General features: G+C 42.2%; 1 protein-coding gene across 13 annotated transcripts in view; it reads left to right on the forward strand.

Moving 5' to 3' along the window:
* The window catches only part of RIMS1 (regulating synaptic membrane exocytosis 1), a 1,970,833-nt gene that overhangs the window by 634,615 nt on the left and 1,312,239 nt on the right, over nt 1-23,979 (forward strand). For all 13 annotated transcript variants that reach the window (XM_086926498.1, XM_086926484.1, XM_086926488.1 and 10 more), the window contains one exon: nt 16,644-16,981. In XM_086926498.1, coding sequence (XP_086782624.1) covers nt 16,644-16,981 — 338 coding nt within the window. The remainder of the gene's footprint in view (nt 1-16,643; nt 16,982-23,979) is intronic.

Genomic DNA, 23,979 nt, shown 5'->3' on the forward strand with positions numbered 1-23,979 from the left:
TCGAATGAGGAACGCTAGGAAAAAATAGGTACTCTATATTAAAATTAAAACTTACCGGGGCCAGCAAAGGAGCCCTCGCCTGACCGATCCTGGCCTTGTTCAGCAGCAGCAGCAGCCTCCTCCAATGCCCTCTTGCCCCTGGGGGGAGCTGATGTACAACATGAAAGAAAGAAAGACCAGAAAACATGGATGATATTTGCCAACCAAATCAAACATTTCAAAAGAACAATAACAAAATATTTTGGCGAAATAGCAAATGGACAAGTATTCCACGGGATATATTGACCTATCTCATGTGGTCTACTACGATATTAGTATTGCTTGATTTGCGGACTGTCGACTTGGAAAGTTATGTAACTCACTAAACAAACTACTAAAAAGGATCGCCAAGGACTGGCAGGCAGCAGTCCGCAGCACGCGAAGTGACAGACAAAGTCCATTGTGATTGCAGATCAGCGACAACACTAAAAAGTTTCCTACTACATTAACCAGCCATTAAAATACTCAAACTATCAATCCACCACCACTATTTCTTCTTATTGCCAGGTGTACAAAGGAAGGACTGGACTTGAGTCTGTAGGGGCTGATTTAGAAGCCCCTTGCGGCTCTTTTGCTCCTTTGTTGCGTGACTTTTGTGAAGCAGCGGCAGAACAAAAGAGGCGCCATGGAGCGGCGTATATTAACAACGTGACGCATATGGGAGATGCATCACGTTGTAAAGCCCTGCGCCATCAGGGGGCGTTCGGGCGCAAGGGAGGGCGTTCCTGCGCAGGAACGCATCCTAAAAGTGGCTGAGGGAAATCTACAAGATTTCAATCAGTCACTTTGAGGACAATGATGCGTGACTCAAACCCTGCGCCTGCTTGAAGTAGACGTACGGCTTGACGCAGCATTGGGGAGATAGGGCACCCCAGAGCATTGCTGGAGCTGCGCCATCGTTGCAACGCAACTCCAGCAATGCGCCGCCTTTACGGCACAGAAGCGTAACGCTTCGGTGACGTTTTGGGCCCATGGTGCGCCGCATTGTAAATACGGCGCACCATGGGTGGTGGTGGCGTGGCGCACAATTACTGGCGCATCCCTGCTACTTTGCAGGGATGCGCCAGTAATTACAAATCTGACCCTTAGTGTCTAGCATTACGCAGTTCTTTAAACTACACTCATGCATAATTTCACAGGCCAATGAAATGAACACAAAATCGAAAACAAATAAGCATAGTAGCAGCGCTACTGAGAAGGAGAGCAGCGCACCTAAAATGCACAGAAGATTTTGCAATATAATTTACCTACAATGTAATCAGCAGCATTATTACTCTTGGTAAAAAACAAAAATTTGCAAGATAATAACACACAGAGCAGAAGAAAACAGAGTAGTAAAGAAATGGCTACTACTACTCACCAAGCCCGGGGATCTCAAGGCCGAGCAGGTCGAGCAGATCGCGTTCCCGGTCCAGGAGATCCGTCCAACGGTGGGTGGCCTGGTTGTAGGTGCGCCGGACCCGAGAGTGTTGGTACATGGCCCGGCACACCTTCTCCCACCGCTTCCGGCGCTCCCGGATCCCGTACCCGCTAACGATCTTGCCGCCTGCCATGATGGTCCTGGGGACGCGGCGCTGAACATAAAAAACTAGTGCGGCCACCTCCTCCGCGCTGAAGATCTCCAGGGCTGTGACTGTCTCCCCCCTCAAACGCCCGCACGGGAGCCGAGCACGGGGTGCAGGACCCTTCCCCTTCTCAGGATGCTTCCCGGCTCCCTTTACCATGGTCTGGGCAGAAAGGAAGCTAAATAATAAAGAAGAAATAGAATAGGGAAGAAGAAAAGAAAAGAGTTTAAAAAAGTAGTTTAAAATTAGCCAAAAGTAGCAGAAAACACAAAAATATAGAGCTAGAAAAATAGAGGGATAGATAATAAGTAAAATAGATTAAAAAAAAACTTCAAACAAGCAAAGTATGGCAAAGATTCAGAGAGGATACAGAAAGCATGCCCAGAACCATAGCAATGAATGAGAAACAAGATGGTTCCGCCCGTTCACGACTGCGTGGGTAAGTTTGCGTGAGATTTTCCTCGCGATCACACGCGAAATTGTACTAGCGAGCCGCACACTTTGCGAGATTACACATCGCGCCCGGAAACGGAAATACGTCATGCAAACAAGATGGCCGCGCCCGTGAACGACCGTGAGGGTAACTTCGCGCCGTTTTGCTACAAGCGGCTCGCTGAAACGCACAAAACCTTGCAAACTAACATGCCGCAAAAAAAACAAATCGCATATTCTCACGAATTCGCGGCTTCCAAATTCGATCTTGTGCAAATTCGCGCCCCACGAATCCCGCGAAATTGCAGAAAAACGAGTTTTGCAAAACTGAAAGCACTCAGCAGGTGCAAAAGTTCAAACTCATCATTAGTAACCATTCCCTGTAGTGCTTCCTGAAGGGCCCCTCCAGAGTTCAGTTGCCTACTTGCAACTATTCTATGACCCTGCTCTGACCCTCACAGCAGGCTCATAGAATAGCTACAAGTAGGCCACAAAGGTCCTGGGAAAATAAATTGCACTGCAACAGAAAGCAAATTACAGATAAGGAAGCAGGTGCCAGACTGGAAGTTTAAATTCAGTGACACATTAATAAATCAACCCCAAATTAATTCATGTCAGTTGAAGCAGGGCAGGTGTGCTTGCTTTTCCCCCCCATAATCTACAGTGATGTACCAGAGGGTGGCAGTGATGTACCAGAGGGTGGCATGGGTGAACCAGAGGGTGGCAGTGGTGAAACAGAGAGTGCTGTGAACCTGTGATGATGAACCAGACGTAGAAACAACATAGTCGCGACCGTTGCGAGCTGACAAGTAAGTTCACAATTGCGAACTGGTACAAAACCCTCGCGAACTGGCAGAAACCCTTGCGAACACACAAAAAAATTTCGCAAATTCGCGAGAGTTCGCGGATTTTGCGGATTGCGAATTCGCGAATACGCAAATTTGCGAACGCCAGATTGACAAAATTCGCCCATGCTTACAGGTGACATGGCACAAAGGACCCTAGAAGGTTAACAGTTAATGCTTGGGCACACCAGTAACCATTAGGACAACGGTCTCTGGATGGTGCTGGCACTGGCTCAGTTGCTTTTCTTTTTCCAGATTGGGAGTTCTCCCCCATTTTTTACCATCTTTATTATCATTTATAATATGGTGTTATCTTTTTACAGTGTAACATGCTTTAATGTCATAACATTAAGGAGTACAGTGGAAACTAGTATCTGGGAAGCAGGACTCAGGTGCGCTCTCCCCCATTTTGATAACAGTCCTGACTCAGTTGAGGTAAGCATCACAGCCATCCCACGAAGAGTTAAATAAAAGAGCATTCTTTCAGCATAAACACAAACGGGCCCTGATTTACCCTTTAAAGCTCTTACGCATTTCCTCAGCTGCTAGGTGCACCCAGATTTAGGAGTTCTGAAAGGGCTATGTAGCTAAGTATCCTGGTGATAGAAACAACAGGCAGATCCATTGATATGCTGATCACCTGCCTGGGTGTGCTATGGCTACAAAGGGTTTATGAATGTCACCTGCCCTTGTATAACTATTGGTGTACTTTTAATCAAAAAAGGAAGTGTAGAGGAAGCGATAGAATCACCCTCCTGGTAGATTCATATAAACAAAGAGATTCTATCAAGAAAAGTGCAAGTGTTTATTTTTAAGGATTTTATTATATATATTTGAAAGGGAGGTTGGCTCTTCATCGGACCAGTGGGATGAAGGCACTATGTGCTTTTAAAATACCCCTCACACACTAAGAGTCCCTTAGTGTCATGCTTCATCATGGGGGTCTTCCCGTCCCTCTACGGGGCGGGGCGTGCTACGACCTACGAGCTACGCAGGAGCACTTTAATTTTGTGGTGAAAGACTATGTGTTTGTGCAGTGACAGTGGAGGTAGTGAGGTGTAGGGACCTAGTAATGTGATTAAAAAAGTTAAAAATTCCCTGGCTAGTGGAAAAAATAATTTTATTCGCTTCCCTGGCTGGGAATGTTAAAAAGGGGTTGTGAGGTAGGGCTATTAGACCCGGTAGTTGCTAATTTTAATCACATTACTAGGTCCCTACACCTCACTACCTCCACTGTTACTGCACAAACACATAGTCTTTCACCACAAAATTAAAGTGCTCCCGCGTAGCTCGTAGGTCGTAGCACGCCCCGCCCCGTAGAGAGACGGGAAGACCCCCATGATGAAGCATGACACTAAGGGACTCTTAGTGTGTGAGGGGTATTTTAAAAGCACATAGTGCCTTCATCCCACTGGTCCGATGAAAAGCCAACCTCCCTTTCAAATATATATAATAAAATCCTTAAAAATAAACACTATAACTATTGGTGTAACCTGTGACTACAACCAGAGGGTTTCAGTCTGTCAAATATCAGAGAATAGTGATCCATCAGGATACCAACTTGGTATTTGTATTTGCTTCTACAAATAAGTGTGGAAACAGTGGCACAGAGAGAGAGTGTGATTCTGAGCATTTTTATTTATCTTGATTGGTGACCATCTCCTATTTATACAACACCATGCACGCACTCATGTTTGAAAGCATAGTATGCTCACTCCTCATTCGACTCTTAGCTTGTGATGTCATAATGCACACCTATGTGCATGTCACCAACTTCACAAGCCACAGTCACCAACTGAGCGTACATTGTCAAAGCCCATTTTCCAGTAGGGAGGCTCATACATTCACATAGATAGTAAGTATCCTACAGACTGGTGCCGCTTATTTTACTCATCTAGAAATTGCTTAGCTATTGCTTTTTTTTACTCTATTGAATTATTTTTTCGTAACACATCAGGGCGTGTAGCACACTTTCCAAAATGCTGTTTGTGACTACTATGTAAGCTGTGTCATAACTAAGTTCCACTAAGGGTGGTGCATGAGATCAATTTTCTTGTAAGTGAGAGCCAGTGTTTTGAGCAGACAAATATTGAAAAATGCGTGAACAGGAGAGGTGGGTTGCACTGTCGGCCCCCCAGGTGAAGTGAAGGTCGCTGAGCAGTCTTCTACCGGGGTGATTCATGCTGGCCATCTGGACAGGGTGGGGATAAGTTAAGCTAGGGGAAAGGGGCGGGTAACTATAGGTAGGACTATAAAGGTGTCAGAAGAGGATTATCCAACCTCTTCCTGACACCAAGCACCACAGGGAGGAGAGTTAGAATTTTAGGCCTCCCGCCCACCCTATATGTTGTAGGACAATGGGTGGTATGGGACTTCCTGCATGTTACCAGTTTAGGGCAGGTTGCAGGGCATACACTGTAATTTGGGTGGTGGTGAGTCACATACTGGCATATCCACTCCTCGGGCGGGGTAGGTAGGGTGCACAGATGACTGATGCTGGTGCGCTGTATGCGACGAGCAAGGGAAGGATCTTCAAGGGAATATGGTTGGAGGGCAAGTGAAGGAGAGATTGGGTATATGGAATGAGGTCAGCAAATGCGAGGAAGAAGAGTGAAGCAAATGATATGGTCTTACTGCAGAAGTGGAAGTGGGTGAGTTGTGAATGGTGCGGGGAGAATGGAACTGTCTGGGTTACGTCAAGATTCATATTTTGGAATTAGTGTTAATGGTTATAAAGTTATTTAGTATGTGAGCAACCTTGTCCTAATAGATGACCTTTTACACTATCATTACAGCATTGAGTGTGGTTATTTCATGATGCTGCGATGTTGAGGTTTGTCTAAGGAGTGTCCTCATCAGTTTTCAAAGCTAAGTATGTCTTGAAGGATTCCCATAGGTCACGTGTGCGAGCTTGGTTGTATTGTAATTCTGCATAGATGTTGGCTCGTGTCTGATAAAGTGAGCCATATTTCCACCTGTTTACAATCTTATCAGGGAAGCCCTTCATTTAGCACCCAGCCAGTTTCTTCTTGGCCAACAGCAGCAGTGCCCTCACCAACTGTCTGGTCTGGCTCGGGACATGTTTGGTGTATCCCAATTAAACCGTCAATGTTGTGCAGGCAACTTCGGTTTCCCCACTATCTGCTACTGTGCGGCAGACCTCCCCCAAACTGCCATATACATGGGCATTCCCATGCCAGGTGGAAGAAACCCGCAAGAACAGCAGGGGCACTGTCCTGATTTCTCTGGGTCCAGCCTTTGTAAGGATTGTGGGTTGCAGTACAATCTGTTAATGAACTTGAAGTGGAACAGTTTGTTTTTTTAGTTAATTAAGACATGTTTAATTTGGGTGCAGCAGCATTTCCAAATTTCCACATTTGTATCTGGTTGAAGTCCATTTACCATTTCTTCAATGCCCTGAGGTCAGTGATTGTGCATGTCTATGTGTACATCATGTACAGTGTAGAGACCTAGCCTTGCCGGTCTCGCCTGTGATGTAGCTGGGTGAGGTTGGGAAGTCAGGGGGTTCATTAGGGATGGTGGGCCTGGTGGAAGAAACTGCATGTCTCAGGCAAAACATGTACCCTTACTCCCCCATCTGCCTTTACTAGACAACCACAGCCTTCCTCCGACCTAGGATAGGGATGTAAAGGGCAGACTACAGAAGAATGGTCTGGTGAGACTGGGACATACTTTAGAGCATAAGCATTTTCAGGCACATGGAGCATTCCCCCACAACTCCTTCCATTACATTTAATGTTTTGCCTGAGACATGCAGTATCTTCCACCAGGCCCACATGAGTGTTTTCTATCTCTCTATGTGTCTGGTTAGCTTGGCAAGCACTGGGCCATAATTCCTCAAATATTATCTGGTGTTTGTCTCTTTGAAGTATAATACCCAGGTAGCAGACACAAGCAATTACACCATCTCAAACAAGTAGTCTATTGATGGCCTACTAGTGGCTACGGTCAGTAGCAACATATGAGATTTGGACCTATTGATGCGTGCGACAGACATCTCCAATGCACACTATCTCATCTACCATGGGGGCAAGGTTCACCTCTGGGCCCTTGATCAAGAGGAGGATATCATCAGTGTATATTGATAATAACAATGAATGAGACCCTGCGATGCATGTGTGCAGGATGCTGTCAGTTGGTTAGGGGCTCCATGGCGAGGGCGAATAGAAGTAGTGAGGGGGCGTCGGTGCCTCGTACCTCTACATATTGGAAATGGAGCAGAGAGACAATTGAACTTGCTTGGTTTCTACTCATTGTAGCTGTTGTTGCTTTTTGGGTGTGGTGAGAGTGCTTCTGGAATGTTCTTGCGTCCATCTTTTTTTCTGTTGCGACAGACTTGATTTTTCCTTGGCTCGACACACAGTTATGAAATGGTTCTCTTTCCCACAGAATTTGTATATTTGTCCTAAGGCTGGACATTTACCTTCATTAGAAAACCAAAGTCCACATCAGAAGCATAGCTTTGATTTCTTTGAAGGTGTCAATTTACATGCATCTTGTTTATCCTTGTGCTTAATTATCACAGTCCATGCTGATTCATTGTGTGCTGTTCCTGCCTTCATGTCAGCAGCTTTTCTATCTGCTCATTCTCCTGCTCTCGCAGCCATCAGTATTTTCTCTAGACTGTGTATTTCTAAAACATGCGCCTTCTAAAAGAATCTGAAAGGCAGCCATCAATGACTCTGAGGTGCATGGCTTCTTCGTCGGTGAAGTCACAGAACTTGTAATGTTTAATGAGTGCCTTAAGTGTTTCAACAAACTCATCCATTGTCTCACCAATGTGTTGTCATGCTTGGTTGAAGATGTACCTTTCATAACCAACGTTTGGCATTGGATTGAACTTGACTTCAAGCTCTTCTTTTACTTTTCAGTACGGTGTTGCAGCAGTCTGTGAATTTTTCTTTAGCACTTCTTTCATTCCATCACCTGCAAGGTTTTTCAAATATTTGATGATCTTGTCATCCTCTAGCGCTTCTATGAAGTCATCAAATGTTTAGATCCACGCAGTCCAATGTTCTGCTTCTTATCAGTGTCGAAAGGACGTTGTGGCTTCAGGAACAATGCTGTATTGTATTTTGCACTTCCTTCTGTCGCCATTGTGTTTTCACGCGCCGTTCAGGTGATCACAGAGCAGGCTGGCTCTGGCAAGAAGCAGCTGCAGAAGCATATGTTGCAGTATGCTTCAATAGCCCTTGGCGGTGAGTATGTTTTCTGTTTCTTGTACCTTGGTGGCATTATCATTATTTCTTGAACTGTCTGAATAATTGATCTGTGTTCGGGGTGCATCACATGGTCTCTGTTAACAACCTGACCGGCAGTTTTATTGGCCATTTTGCAAAAGTGCTCCTCTGTGGGGTCTTTGATTTCATCTACGCCTGTGTATAGGCTGGACAGGGCTTTGACTCCATATGTGCCAGGCTCATGCTGCTTTACATTGATTCTGGGAACACGTGGCATGCAAGGCAGTTTGCCGCACCGTTGCAAACTCTCAGGGAAAGCAGTCTTGTTTTTCTCAGGCACATATCCCATCCTCATCGCCAGTTGTAACGTATTCCCCAACCCTGGAGCATGCAAATAGATCACAGCACACATGGGCTGTGGTTAAGCATTGCTTTATTCCCCAGCATTAACTTGCAATATGTGTATTTCATCAAACTTCCCATAACCACACTCTAACACGCCGCTACATATAATGTAGTTCCTGTGCAGGGTCAACCCCAGTACAACGAGGGTCCCAGTGAGTATAACATCAAAGTGCTACAGACATCAGACAAGATTACAATAATGGCATTTCCATCTGCCTCATGCTGCTGTTGGTGCACTGTCAATTTCAAATGAGGATATTAAAGAAAATCCTTTTTATTCCATGCCACTTGAAAGCTTCTATTGTTAATTCTGTCATCATTTCTAGATTGAACTATTCCAGTACTACATTGCCTTCCTGAGTCAGCTATAAGCAAGCATCAAAGTTTTGCAGAATATGGCAGCAATACGTCATGAACTTCAGGAAATTTGAAAGGGTCTGTGAGACTCGCCATCTGCTGCACTTCATTGGCAGTTTCTAGAAAGACCAATTATATGGCACCCTTCTTTGGCCACCGAGCCTATCATGAAACAATCTCCATGCTGCTTATGCATTTGCTTCCAAGGCTAATGACTGATTCATTGTGGCCCGCCCCTGTCTGGATTTAGCCAGGCTCAGTGGGGGGACAGTTGGATGTTCCACCTGTAATTTTTTGCTTCCCCTGGTTGGAATGTTATCCACCTTGGCCTGAACAAAATAGAGGACCAATCTATGTTTGGGAAACTCTTACAATGAATCTGTTTTATTATCTTAATAACTTTTTAATGGTTTTAGTCAGTTTAAGGGAAATATGCCTAAGGATGTTTGTTGCACTCCTCTTGTCTATGCATTGCATTGCTGAGTCCTGCCTTTTCCCTTGGCAGCAAAATGTTTTAAAAATCTTATTTCAGACTAAGTCTGGGTCTGTCTAAAGCATCATTGCTCTGAGATTCTGTATAAAAGATTACTAATGCAAAACCTTTGCACGAAGAAAACACTACTTTGTTCGCTACTTATTTCAGTATTACAATTGCAAACTGGTAACCATGTTGTCTGCTTGGCGTCTCTCTTATGCCCCATTCAAGGTTGTCCCTTTCTCTACCTAGTCCAGGCTAATTGTTATGATAAGTGTAGACATTTAGAAACAACCATTATCAAGATTATGATCATCCTTCTCAAAGGAAACTTGGACTATTTTGTAACAAATGTCGGATTTTATTACGAGTTAAAAACAACATTGACATTTCTGTGGATTTGACAGATTTTGTGCTGGGTGCTTCAAAATAGAAGCATGTTTTTGTTATTATAGCATATGCTATTAAGTGATACTATTTCTGATTCTGTTGGAGTGGCCTCTGTGCAGTACGCAGCACATTTTCCACTCATTCTATGTGTGAGGAGCTTGCAGGAAAACATGTTACCTTTGCATGCTAGACAACATTTGTTGCAAAGTTGTTTCAAGGAAACTACCTCTTTGATCTGATGGCTTCTCATACGAGAATTGCTCAGCGTAGAGTGCCAACAACAATTTTATTTTGATTTAAATTAGCGCAGATTCCTGGTAGAGCAATTAACAGGTGGTAATACAAGTGACTGGCAGTCACTTACCCATCTCAGGAGGAATGGAAGATACATCCGACATCAGACCAAAGACTTGCCAGTCACACATCCTAGGTGTGGTAATGCTGAAAATTCTGCAACAAGTATGTGTGTGGCCACAAACAACTATATTTTGCAAAGTCTTAGTGATCAGACCGAAAACAACTTTTTGGTCAACATTCAAGCAAGCGCGTCTTTCTCAAGATACAATTAAAAGTAATTCATGAGTTTATTGTCATTTCATAAAAGGAATTTTCAGAGAATTGAAAAAAAGGGTAATCATTCTGAAAAAACTTAGCAAAAACAATTTCTAAAGTGCTATGTATTAAAATCTTCAGAAACTACTTTTTAGCTATCAAATCGCTCATTCTGCCTTTTTAAAGATCTGTCTGTTTCCGATAAACAATGTCAAAACTATTACATATGCTTGTTGTAGTCATATCAGGGTTGACCAATGTTTAAAAGGCGCAATTTATCACACTATTTTCTGTTATTAGCTCGTTAGATTTGGCTGATTCATTAGAACCCAACGTTTGAGTCTGATTGTGCCAGGGATGCAGCCGTTTCCGACCTGATGGGAGGAGAGACCAAAATGAAAACAAGAGGACACTGTTGGGAAATGGTCAGGAAAACATGTAATAACAGGTCCAACACACTATGGCTCTGATAGAAGTATAGGTGCTATTTATCGCACCTGGTAAAGTACGATACCACAAGGGTTTGTTATTTATTGAGTGCCTTAAATAACACTTATTATGATTTTCTGGGGAATTACATGCAGATTTTGGTGTTTAAGGATTGGGTCAGTTAATTCCGACCCATGAATAAACTCCTGTTTACACATAAGTCGAATTACGAGTTTGAAGTTATTTAACGCATCCTATAATTATGATATGCATTAAATAACACAGTCTTTGTTAAACATCAGCAGGTAGAAGCGGCAGAAATTTAACGAGGGAAAATCATATGGTTTTTACCATACCATGTAGATTTTGATCATGTTATTCCCCAGAAACACATAACAGATGCATTTTATTGCACCCGATAAATAACGATCCCCATGGTATCGTTATTTAACAGGTGCAATAAGTAGCATCAATACTTCTAATCAGGCCCTAGGGCCCTGATTATGAGTATAGGTGGCATTTATCGCACATGATAAGTAACAAGAAGAACGGGGTACTTTATTGAGTGCAAGAAATATCACTTATGATGAGTTGTTAGGGAATAACATGCAACGTTTAGTAGTGAAATTTTCTTTTCTTCGGATTGTACCAAAGAGGTCCTTTGGAGTACAAAGAAGTGTATATAAATAAAACAAAAATTTCTGTGGCCTTATGAAAAGTCAGAAATCTAACTGGATGTTTGAGTTCCGAAGGAGAGGAGTAACTAACAAGGGAATGGGTGTTGTGATACCGTTGTACAAATCTTTGGGCAAACCATCTAGGATTTTGCATGTTTTTGGGAGTTATATTCCGTGCCTCAAAATGCGCAGGTAGAGAAAAAGCTGAAGAATATGGACGGTTGATTGGCCGGACATGGCAGTGTGAATCCCTAAGGAATAGTGGCAAAATGTGTCTGTTTGAAAGGCATTATATGCGATATTTCGCAGCCTGTTAAATTCAACCTCCTTTGTGGATACATAAATTGTAGAAAGAGAACCTCGAGGCATACGTTGGGCATGTAAAACATGTATATTTTGAATAGGACCTGTGAGTTGAAAGTCTTTAACAAAATGTAACCTAACTTAACCATGTTTTTCCTTTTCAAATATGCATGTTACGGTTGCCTAGTAATTCTTTGTAGCCTAACAACATTTTTTAAGCGCCCTCTAGTGGCACTCTTGCTCCATAAACTATTCTAAATCTGCTGCCTTCAATTCATTATCTTGTGTAAATTGTTCTGGCTCACACTGTGGTGATTCTAGAACCTTTTTTTTCTTTTTTTTTACATAAAATGGTTTAATAATTAAAACTGCTATCGGTTTATGGGTGTGTCACTTTTATGGTAACCTCTCATGTTGAGAACCAAGGGCGTAGCTTCCAGTGGTGCAGATGGTGCTGTACCACTGGGTCCCTGAGGTGGGAGGGGATCCAGTCTACCCTTTAACTGCTGCAGCTATTGTTCTGAATGCTTTTTATTACAGACCCTGCCTTGGGTCTCACACTCTGTTTTCTTTAGAAGTGGAGTGGGTGGGGATTAAGGGAGAAGGCATAGAGGACATGGAAAACATGGAGAAGAGAGTGGAAAGGAATGGAAGAAAAAGAGAGAGAGAGTTAAACTAAAAAAGAGAGTAGGAAATGTGGCAGAAAAGGAAAAGAAGATACGGAATAGGAAAGAAGAAGGATAATAGAAAAGGTATATATAAGGATGTCCAGACAAGAAGGTAAGAAGGTCGTGCCTGAAACAGGGAATCTCTTTTCGGAACTACATGTACCATCATCAGTCTAGAATAGACTTTGTACTAATTAGTCAGAGATTGGTGGATTCCGTTAAGTGTATTACCTAGCTCCCTTTGCACTTGTCTGATCATTCAGCAGTGTTAATGGAGGTGGTGGGGCTCTCCAAGGCTTCCCCTAGAAGTTGGTCATTTGACCGCTCATTGCTCTCTCATCCAGACGATATATCGTTTCTGAAAACTGAAGCCCAAAGTTTTATGAATACCAATATTGGGTCAGCAGCTTTTGGAGTTGTTTGGGACTCATTTAAAGCTTTTTTGAGGGGTCTTATTACTTGCAAAGTTTCATACCGCAGGAAACAATACAGGGAGGCAGTCACTTCCATTGAATTAGATATAGCTAAAGCTCAAGCGGATATAGATGCTGACTTTGCTGCCCCAGACACTGTGTTAACTTCATTACATAATAACCTATCCTCGTTGAAGGGTGGTTTGGATTCGGTGCTAAACCGGAGAATTCTGCAGAAATGGGAGGCAAGTAAATTGGCTCATTTCGAGTATGGCGAAGGCGCAGGGAAACTTCTGGCCTGGAAAACCAAAACAGATCAGGTCCGTAACAATATTGAGCTTATCACTGTTAATAACATTACTTATTCCTCAGATGAAGACATTAGATGTGCTTTTAGAGAATTTTTACAATCAATATATCACGTGGATAGTAACATCGTGCCGGAGCGTATTGAGAGCTGGTTGAGTGGAGTTTCTCTTCCGGCACTCTCAGGCGAGCAGCGAGTATTTCTCGATAGTACTATTTCAGAGGAAGAAGTCAAAATAACTATCCGAAGTGGTAAGAAAGGGAAGGCTGCGGGCCCCAATGGCCTCCCAGCCGAAATATATAGAGTATTGGAACAAGAAATAGTATACCCCTTACCACCTTATTTAACCAAATCTTACAGGATGGTCTCCGTCCACCAGTATCCTGGGATAGCGCATCAATTACCCTAATCTTGAAGCCGGGGAAGCCAGCTTCATATCGTGGGTCTTACAGGCCAATTTCCATACTGAATGTAGATTACAAAATCTTTGCTACGGTTCTTGCAAAGAGGCTGGCGTCGGTGGCCCCGGATATCTTACATCACAATCAGAAGGGTTTTGTTAAGGTGCGCCAGCTATATGAGCTGACATATGACCTCATAGGGGCTATCGATATGGCGACGGCCGATGCCCTCCCATTGGTTGCCCTTATGTTGGACGCCACCAAGGCCTTCGACAGAGTAAATTGGTTGTACCTGTTGGAGGCGTTGGTTTAAGTTTAATATCGGCGTGGGCTTTTGTTGTGCTGTTGGCCTTCTATATTGGAGCCCTACAGCTCGTATTTTGGTTAATGGAGATCTGTCTGATCCTTTTAACATCACAAGGGGGACGCGGCAGGACTGCCCACTCTCCCCTCTCCTATTTAATGTATATATTGAGCCTTTTGCTCAACGATTGAGGGAGGACAAATACATCAAACCTTTCTCTTATAGGGGATGGGAGAGAAAAGTGGCTCTGTACGCGGACGATGTCCTAATTTTTTTTTCATCAGAGGCACGTACCGCTTTCCCTGCAGTACTAAAAAATGCTCTTGAATTTGGGGAAATCTCTGGCTATGAGATCGATGCAGCGAAAACTGAGATGATGCTTTGGAATGACGATTGAGATATCAGCATACAGCCTGGTTCTAGCATGCGTTACTTAGGCCTCAATATTGTGAAGGATATCAACCAAATTGCCTCAATTAACTTTACAGCCATTGCAAAAGTGTGTCGCAAACTTATGCCGTCTTGGGCACAACTTCCACTTTCGTTATTAGGAAGAACTAATTTGATTAAAAGGATTATTTTACCCAAAATTTCTTTTTTATTTAACACCTTCGCCCTCTATTTTGACCCCTTGTTATTATCAAAATTACAAGGCGAAATTACCACCTTTATCTGGGACAAGCATCTTCCAAGGATTGCTTGGAAGAAACTCAGACGACGTAGGGAGAAGGCTGGGCTGGCAGCCCTGGATCTACAGATGTAGGCATGGGCATTTCAGCTCTCTCACGCTCGAATACTGTTGAAGATGCCTATCGACTGCGGGATTGGGTTTCTGTTTTCTGTGCTGCTTAAAGGGGAAGGTCTGGGCCAATCTGGCTTTTTGTTTAAATTTGGTAACCCAAAGTTCTTTAAGAAGATTAAATTGAAGGACTTGCAGGGGATGGCAAAAACATGGGCTAAACTAGCGATGTCGATAAAGCTAGGATACTTTTGTAGCAGGTCTCCTCTCTGGGCCTTCCTGAGAGCCCTGTGTGGTTGAGGGATAGCTTGGCAGTTCCGATTAAAGCAGCAGGGTTGCAGGTGTGGGGTGACCTTTTTATGGACGGGGATTTGCTCCCTTGGGAATGTCTAAAGAATAAAATTGGTCCAAATTTCTCAAAGTTTAAGTACATGCAAATGGACATTTGGACCCATTCCTATATCTCCCTGCATTCCTGTGGCAACTAGTCCCCACTGGGGTGTCACAGCCAGTTAGTATCTTTCCTAGTGGACAAACCCCCAGCCAAGAAGGAGACTTCACTATGGTATAATCTGATCCAAGAAGAAGTGGATGGCGAATTTCGGTTACCAGATTCACTCTTGGGTCCATCTTTCTTAGACCGCAATGTGCAATAATGTGGACTGCATCATCTAAGATCTTGTGGGACATTGTCAAGCCCTCATGGTTACGCAGAAACCATCTCTTTACTCTAAATAGAGCTTACTATTCTCCTCAAAGACTCTCAAAATTCTCACAAGCAAATCCAGTGGCATGTGCCAAGTGTGGTTTGGTTGCCGCCTCGGATGCCCATATGTTCTTTGAATGCCCCTGTTCAGCCCCTTACTGGGAAGGTATAAGTAACATTCTCACATCTTCACTAGGCTTCCCAGTGGTGTTAGAGCTCCCCCATGTGATCTTTGGAGTTATGGATGGGGTTCTGAGCCCGGCCAAAAGTCTACTGTTTTACTTCATCTTACTTGCCAGAAGGGAAATCTGTAAAAAGTGGAAAGATCCTACACCCCCTTCTCAAATGGATTGGTACGCTTCGGTCCTGCAGGTGTCTGAGCTGGATTTGGCTAGGGCTGGAAATCAAAACAAGAGAGCATTCTGGCATCTGTTGGTCTGGGAGCACTGAGTTGACCGGGTTATTTTTTTCCCGGGTCCAATGATTTTGCATTTTCTTGAAAATTGGCTAAGATCCCATGATCTGAAATCTACTCATCAAGTTTGTCAATTATCTGTCTACGAAACCTTTTTGGGAAAATAGCAATATTTTCTGTAATCCCTGGGATTAATCTTTGCCACTTTCCAAGTGTCTGGTATGTAAGATCCAGCCAAAATTACATTGGTAACGGTATTAATGTGTGTCACTCATATGTGTTGTTCTATAAGGAAAAGGTCTCCTGTTTTTTTTCACGGCTTGACCCTTACCCAATTTCACACTACTATTTACACGAAGGGTGTCAGATACGGGGATCCCCGGGGTCTCAGTATATGATGGTGGCTGTTCTACAGCTAATACCTTTCTTTCATGGCTATCATCTTTGGGGATTGTGTATAATGTTCAATCATTTGGGTCTGAATAAATAAATCTACCCTAGTGTAATTAGGAAGACTGCCTTGGCCAACAATGTGCCATAATGCTTTATTATCATTGTTCTTCAATCAATCAGGGGCTTATAAAGCGCAGCTACTCACCCGGGATGGTATCAAGGCGCATGGTTCTTCATTCTCACTGTTCTAACATTAGCCCTATTCTTGCTCTTAATTACTATTAAGAGCATTATCTGCTAATTTGTGATCTCCTTGAGGTGCAAAATGTTTGTTATGTAATTTATCTATCAAGGAAAAGATAGAGGTGTTAGTAATTAATTAAGCCAATAGTTGTATTGTGTCTGCAACTTCTGTTTTGATCCACAATAGCGTCTCTGGCTGTAATTGTATGTTTAGCCATTTTAAATATCTCTGACAACATTGGGTAGTTCACACAACTGCGACCAGTCTATATGTGTGCTTGTTATAAATGTTATTGTTTACATATGTGTTAAACCTTAAACTGTTTCAGTTGATAATTTGAACTCTTCCAAAGGTAACGTCTATGTCGTTCTTGTCTCAACCAGGTGATGTGGGTGTGTAACTTATGTCGGAAGCAGCAAGAAATTCTCACAAAATCAGGAGCATGGTTTTTTGGAAGTGGAACTACTAACCAAGATGGAGCATTAAGTGACACAGCAACGTGTGGAAGCTCTGATGCGCCTAGAGAAAAGAAAGCTAGGCTTCAAGAACGATCACGGTCCCAGACTCCTTTAAATATGACTGGTCCCACAGGATCACAAGAAACCTCTCCTTCTAGTATACATTCTGATAGGGGCAAGGGACCAGATCAATTGCAGCACAATATGGGCCAAGATCAGAAGCAAACTTCATCGCGTTCTAGAAGTGAGCCTCCAAAAGACAGGTAACATGCATTATTGTTGTTAGTTCACTTTTCTTTCAAAAGCGTACCATCTTCACATCTCAGAGTACTACTGACTGGTGTGTATTGGCAAATTATTAAACCAAGTGCCTAATTTATAGGTGAGTCAATGAAAATTCGGTTTCTGCGTAACCCTGGGCGGTGAACTCTGCTCGCGGAGTTTGCTGAGTTTTCCACGTTACGCTTGCAGAGTTCTAAAAAACTCTGCTTCGCACTGTAGAGTGGAGTATTTTTCCTCGCTCTCGTTCACCAAATTTAAGTTGGCGAGCGCGAGCGAGGAAAATCCACCTCCCAGCGAGATTTTTGCTCGTTTGCTAATGCCAACATCAAGTTGGCGAGCGTGGAAAATAAACCTCCCAGAGAGATTTCTCAACGCAGGGGGGGGCTCAGGTTTCTCATTGATAGTGGTTGCGTTTGCACAATCACTAACGTTGAGAAACTACCCCTTCGCGTTGAGAAATATGCTGTTTGAGTAAAAATCTACATAAGCGGCAGAAGAGGAAAGAAGGGGCTGCTTGCGCTGTGCAAGGTGGCGTTCGCAATGATTGCACAATGCGGACAAACATCCGGAACTGTGCAATCACCTTGATCGGCATTTTTCTATGGATCTCCACCATTTGTGGAGCTCCGCTTAGTGCAACACTGTGAACTCCGCCAAGGGTTATTTCTGCGCAGGTGGAAATGCACATCTGTCATGCCAGTGACAGAAAGCCTACCATATTTAAATGTTTGCACCTTAGCAACAAAGTGGTGGAAATTGTGACAGCACAATCTCCTCATGGGGGGCAAACTCCATCACTGGAATTACCACAAAGGGTTGTATGTTATAATCTCGGGCCCATTACCAGCATACACAATGATATTAATGTCATACAATCACTAAGGTAAGTGCAAAATGTATCGGACCACTAACCCTAACCACATGGACTCACGTTTATGCTACAAATAGAAAAAAAAACTGAGCTATTACTGCATTCATTTAGGCAGGTTTGAACTTGTGATTTCCTGGACTGGCACACAAATTTCTTCACAACTCCAGAAGGTAGCGTGTCTCGTGCAAGCATCTCCACATTTGATTTGCAGGATCTAGAATAGACGAATATTGTCCTGATCCCAAATAAATTCCTATTTTGTGGCTGCCCAGGTTGTCCTAGATTGAACAAGGTACTAGACTTCCACACATTGTCATGCTAGTTGCCCACTTGTGGAGCTTATTTGAGGTACATGGGTAAACTTGCAGTAAGTTGCGCGATCCTCATTGAAAGAGGGGCGTCTTCCACTCACACGCCAATGCGACGTGTAATCAAGTCAACAGATTCAAAACGATTTTTCAGATCAGATTTATTCTTCTTTTGTTCATAAAAATGTATCTGAAGCTTTTTCGTAGCTATATTATAATCATTTAATCTTCATGATAAAACTTAATTTCATCACAATATTTCTATACGCCTGGTTACCCAATGCATTTCGGGCCTCAGTCCTTCGTCAGGGGCATAATATCTGCAATTTTTAAAGGAAACGTTAGGTCATTCGCCACACATGACCATAAATCAAATGTTCATTGACTGGGGTTAACATGTAGCTCTTATGTGGTAAATAACATGCTTAATAACGAATAGGTGACTCCAGTAAAAAGCCGTAAAGACCAACATGAGTAAGTAGAAATTCTGAGCAGCTAATTCAAAACAGATGCCTTTGATAAACCGGTAAAATCAAAGTGAGTGACAGCTTTTATCGTAAGTATTCATCATTGACACAAACAGATGTGAAAACCTGAAATCTCCAGTACATGGTTTGCGTACTGTGGTGAGAGTGCTTGTCGTTAGTATCATGTGTCTGGTTCTCATAAAAACATGTAGTGAAAGTTAGTACTGTGAAACCAATGTTAAAATGTTAGACGCCATCATTGCTTCCACATCGGGGTGTATGCCCTTACACTGTTTGTATATTGTGTGGGTTTTTAAATCAAGTTGTTCACATGAAACAACCTAAGTGAAAAAATAAGAGCGTGTTCAGTGAAAACATCTAGATACTTGTGATTATAGATAGCAAAAATTTGAGTGCACCGTGCTTACTTGAAAAAAATAGTTAAAGATGAAAATTCCTCGGTATCACTGCCATCACAGGTCACAGCTCTTTCCTAAGGGGTGAATCATTATATTCGGTGAATCGTTCTTGTAGCACGGTGTTACGAGAAGAGGTAATAATAATACCAAGTTTCTTACCCGAAGTGATCGTGAGTCGGCGTTCTCAACAAGTGTTTATGCAGATAGTGATGGCGAGATTACATGCGCCATTGAAAGGAGCACCATTTCACGGAGCGCAATATGCCAAGGTGTCACATGTTGTATAGAAATAGAAATAGAAATGTTTGTAATTGTTAGTAGTGCGTATCCCAATTGTGAACGGCTGCCACGGATTAGGCTATCAGAGAAACACCTCATGTTAGAGTGCAGGATGTCCTGAAAAATAGTATATCCTAGAGAATGCAACTTAAACAATATTAGTCAAAAACAACTATCAACACAATGAAACTCATATTTCTACTACTGCTCAATATCACACATCTACTTCTGGTGTTTCTCATTTTATCTACACGACTGGGCATTTAAACCTTTCCACTGAAGCTGAAAAAATAGAAGCGGTAAAATGAAGTTGTTTTTAAATGTAAACAAACTCAATATAAATTAACACATTTTAAATATGCAACCATGTACAGGAGATTTCAGGTTTTCACATCTGTTTGTGTCAATGATAAATACTTACGATAAAAGCCGTCACTCATTTTGATTTTACCAGTTTATCAAAGGCATCTGTATTGAATTTGCTGCTCAGGATTTCTACTTACTCATGTTGGTCTTTAACGTTTTTTACTGGAGTCACCTTTTTGTTATAAATACCACATAAGAGCTGCTTGTTAACCTCAGTCAATGAACATTTGATTTATGGTCATGTGTGGCGACTGACCTAACGTTTCCTTTCAAAATTGCAGATATTATGCACCTGATGAAGGGCTGAGGCTCAAAATGCATTGGGTACCCACGCGCATAGAAATATTGTGATGAAATTAAGTTATCTTATACTGTAGATGAAATGATTATAAGGAAATACAGCTACAAAAAAGCTTCAGATACATTTTTATGAACAAAAGAAGAATAAATCTGTTCTGAAAAATCGTTTTGAATCTGTTGACTTGATTACACATTGCATTTGAGTGTGAGTGGGGAACACCCCTCTTTCGTTGAGGACCACACAACTTATTGCATTTAATCATTCCTTTCACTCAGAAGGATTTACCCGCCAGCACCACCCACTTTTTTAACACATATTACTTGGATCACACTGGAGTGCATCAGACTATAAGACCACATCGCAACATGGGTAAACTTACACATTTAAGGCAGACTTCTAAAATGAGCCCCTTGTATGAGCTGAAGTTACGCCACCTTACCCGTTTTTCTATCAACCAGCCATTTTCTAGTGAACACTGGAGGAAGCTGAGCTCTGTATACTAAGTCTTAGTACTGGACTTAATTAGTCTTCCACCTGTTCCTTCTTGATTCAAGACCTCCTTAAGCTTATTGCTGCCTGTTTGAACCTATTTCAACATATTTTTGAGAATTCCTATAAACATTAGATTTAGTAAAGCCCAGACCTGCACCGATGTCATAGGTTGATTTACCCTGTTGCTTTATCCTCCATTTGAACAGCTGCAGTTGATTGCAGTCCTCGTACTAAAGTTGGTCAGATTCTAAAAGGTTAATACATAGTCTTGCATTAAATCTTGCAAGATCTTTCAGTTCTTTTTCAAACATGTTTCTTAAATTATGATTTTCTGATAAGAATTAGAAGATTAAGTTCAAGAAATCTGCCCTAGCTTCAGTATTCCAGGCCAACTGGAATAAGTTATACAGAAGTTATCCTAGTATGCAGAACAAGCATTGATAATGCCAGTATGTTTGCAGATGTATCGGTTTTCCCATTGCTTGGTGCATTTTGGATGGGGTACTCGACCACTCAACTATAAGAGGACACTATCCCGAACCCTTAAACTGCTACACAAGCTATCTGTTTGTCAATACACCCAACTTGAATTGTTGAAGGATTTGAATGAGAATGGAAACCCTACACTAGTGTACCAATAATAGAACCAAGATGCCTGACACATAGGAGCTACCTGTCACTAGCTGACATGCGAAATAAGATATAAACTGAATGCAAAAAGCCTCTAGGTGCTCTAAATTTCACCTGAACACCTGCTGGAAGCAGCAGAGGAGCAAGGTCTTGCTCAGAGGGTTGAAGCTGGTGAAATATTTAAAACTGAATGAGTGGAACGAGTCTGATCAATAGCCTAGCAGCTCATGCCCTTATATCTGATCCAATTAATGTGGGAGCAAGAAGGGAGTGTGGGATGCAAGAGGGACATTGGGTGATGGGCGCTCTGAGTATTTCAAGTAGGTGCAGTGTCTCAAGTTTGTTTTTAAAAGAGCTCATATGTTGTGCTTTCTTTTTCAAATAGCAGAAACTTGGTGTTAGCTTCACTGTGTCACTGTCAATCAAAAATGTCCATGTTAGGAAACATTTAAGGTAATGTATATTACTTCATGTATAGAACCAATTCACTCCAGGGAGTGAGGCAATGTTTCAAGAAATAGGAGGCAGACAAGGGTGTGGTTATCTTAGAATCGGCCCATATGTTTTTACCAGAAAACTGATTATCCAGCAAAGCATATATTTTGTTTACTAAGGTAATAGCATTAACTGAAATTTGTCACATTTGCTTTAATGGAAGAAAATCATTTGTCTCTTACAGAAGAAATGAAAAGTTGTATTTATAGGCTGTGTGTATTTTCATTTGTTTATAAATCCATAGATTGCATGAGCATACAGTACCCCAAATGTTATTTCTTTACACCAGGTTTTCGTTATTGCCAATTGGAAGCTATTTTCGTATTCTGCTGTTGATACTTCTTATTCTATTGGTCAAGAGAGTAGTTTTAATAACTTTTTCAACATCTCCAGGACAACTCTGAAGAATTACACAGAACTTTGAACTCCAAACCTAAGCTGTCAGAACCAGGATACACCCAAGAATTTACTGTAAACAGGTACACCTTATGAAGACAAAAAAAGAAATTGAGAAGCTCTAGATGGATCATTTCATCATCACCACAGTTAAAGCCACTTCCTTCAAGACCACCATCAGTGTAACAATCAACAGAAGCAAAGCCCTCTTTCAGACCATCAGTGTTCCAAACCCATCCCTGAAAACTCCTATCATACCATCAGCTGATGGATACAATCCTATCAACCTTATTTACTCCTTGTCTTGCTCAACCTCGCCACAGTTGTCAACACTGTAGAACATTTGGCATCGACACACACCCTAAAACTACTGTTGGTTTCACTGGCAAAATCCAACAGGTATTCATATATTGCTTCACCAATCTACAGCAGCATGTTCAGATAAGAAATGCCAGATCCCAGACTCTCCCTTTGACCTTCAAAATCCCCATTTTTCCACCCTGCCACTCATACTTTTCAGCATATATTTGGAACTATCCTTCCAGAGGATGATAGCAAGATCCACTAGTATATGGATGACACCCAACTCTATCTCAAAACCTCCTCAACCAATAACATACAGGGACTCAAAGCCTGCCTCAAATGCATCCAGAGTGGATGTCAAAAAATGACTTTTGTCTACACCAGATGGAGACTGGATTCCTCCTGTTTGTCCACAACACCAAACCTTCTCTGATTCAATCATGACTCTTTAATATAAATCTAAGAGGCTTTTCACCCTAGCTGGCATAGCAGGCCAAATCGTTCGGATTAATGCTCAACTCGACCCTTTCAATCAAAGAACACATTGCCAAGAAGATCAAAACAGCCTGGTTCCTACTCTGTCTCCTGAACAAAGCAAAATATTTTCAGAACAACAGTTTAAGCTTTGGCCTCTCCTATGGATGGAGGCAGCGCCCTGCTGAACTACATCCCACGCACTATCCTCACTCCCATGAAAGACATTGTTCATGCATCAGCACAACTTAACAAGGGGCTTAAGCAATCAAACCAAATCATCCTCATGGTAAAGGCTATACACTGGATCCCCTACAAGTCAGAATTATGTTCAAGGTCAGCTGCATCACTTACAAAGCCCTCAAAACCAAAGCACCAGATGACCTTGCTAACAAACTATCTATCTGGTGGACAGTGCCAGACCAGGAGATCCAACATTATTATATTTTATTTCATTTATAAAGTTTTATATAGCCCAAACATGACCTACGAGAGTATCAGAGTGCTTTTCAAGATGTCAGGAAGGAAGAAACATTAAAACAAACATCAAAATCACAAGCTAAACAAGATGTGGTTGGTCCCAAAAAGAAGATGTGGTTGTTCCCAAAAAGAGGCAAGAGGCCACCAACAGCACCAAGTTGCCACAGAATATTCAAGATGATAGGAGTCCAGAACTATACATGGGTATAGCAAATGTAGGCCAATATGTAAGGCTACTAAGGTGCAAGAACCTTAGAGCAAGAACCTGTTCATTAGTAGCACTTGACTTCCTTTTTAAATGATACAGGCGAGGGTTTCAGTCTGATTCAGTCTGATTTAAGGGGGCAGTTAGTTACAGATTCCCGGGGCAAACCCCGAGAAAGCTCAATTGTAAGATTTCTATTTACAGAATTTCTGTGGTTTCAGCAATAAAGTGCTCGAGTTTCTAGAAGTTCTGCAGCCACCAGAAAGCTCCCGTTTATTTGCTAGGTACAACAGGGTGTTAAGATGTAAGGCTTTATGGGTTATGCATGCGATTTTTAACTCCGTCTTTGCTTCAAATTGGAGCTAGTTTAGAGCCAGTAGATCAGGAGTGATGTAGTTGTATTTTTTAGATCCTGTGATGAGCCTAGCAGCAGAGTTAAAAGAAGCCTTTAAAGGGGACCAGCATTGATCTAGGTAGGCCACAGAAGTTTGAG

The sequence above is a fragment of the Lissotriton vulgaris genome, chromosome 6 (assembly GCF_964263255.1).
Source record: "Lissotriton vulgaris chromosome 6, aLisVul1.2, whole genome shotgun sequence".
Lineage (NCBI taxonomy): Eukaryota > Metazoa > Chordata > Amphibia > Caudata > Salamandridae > Lissotriton > Lissotriton vulgaris.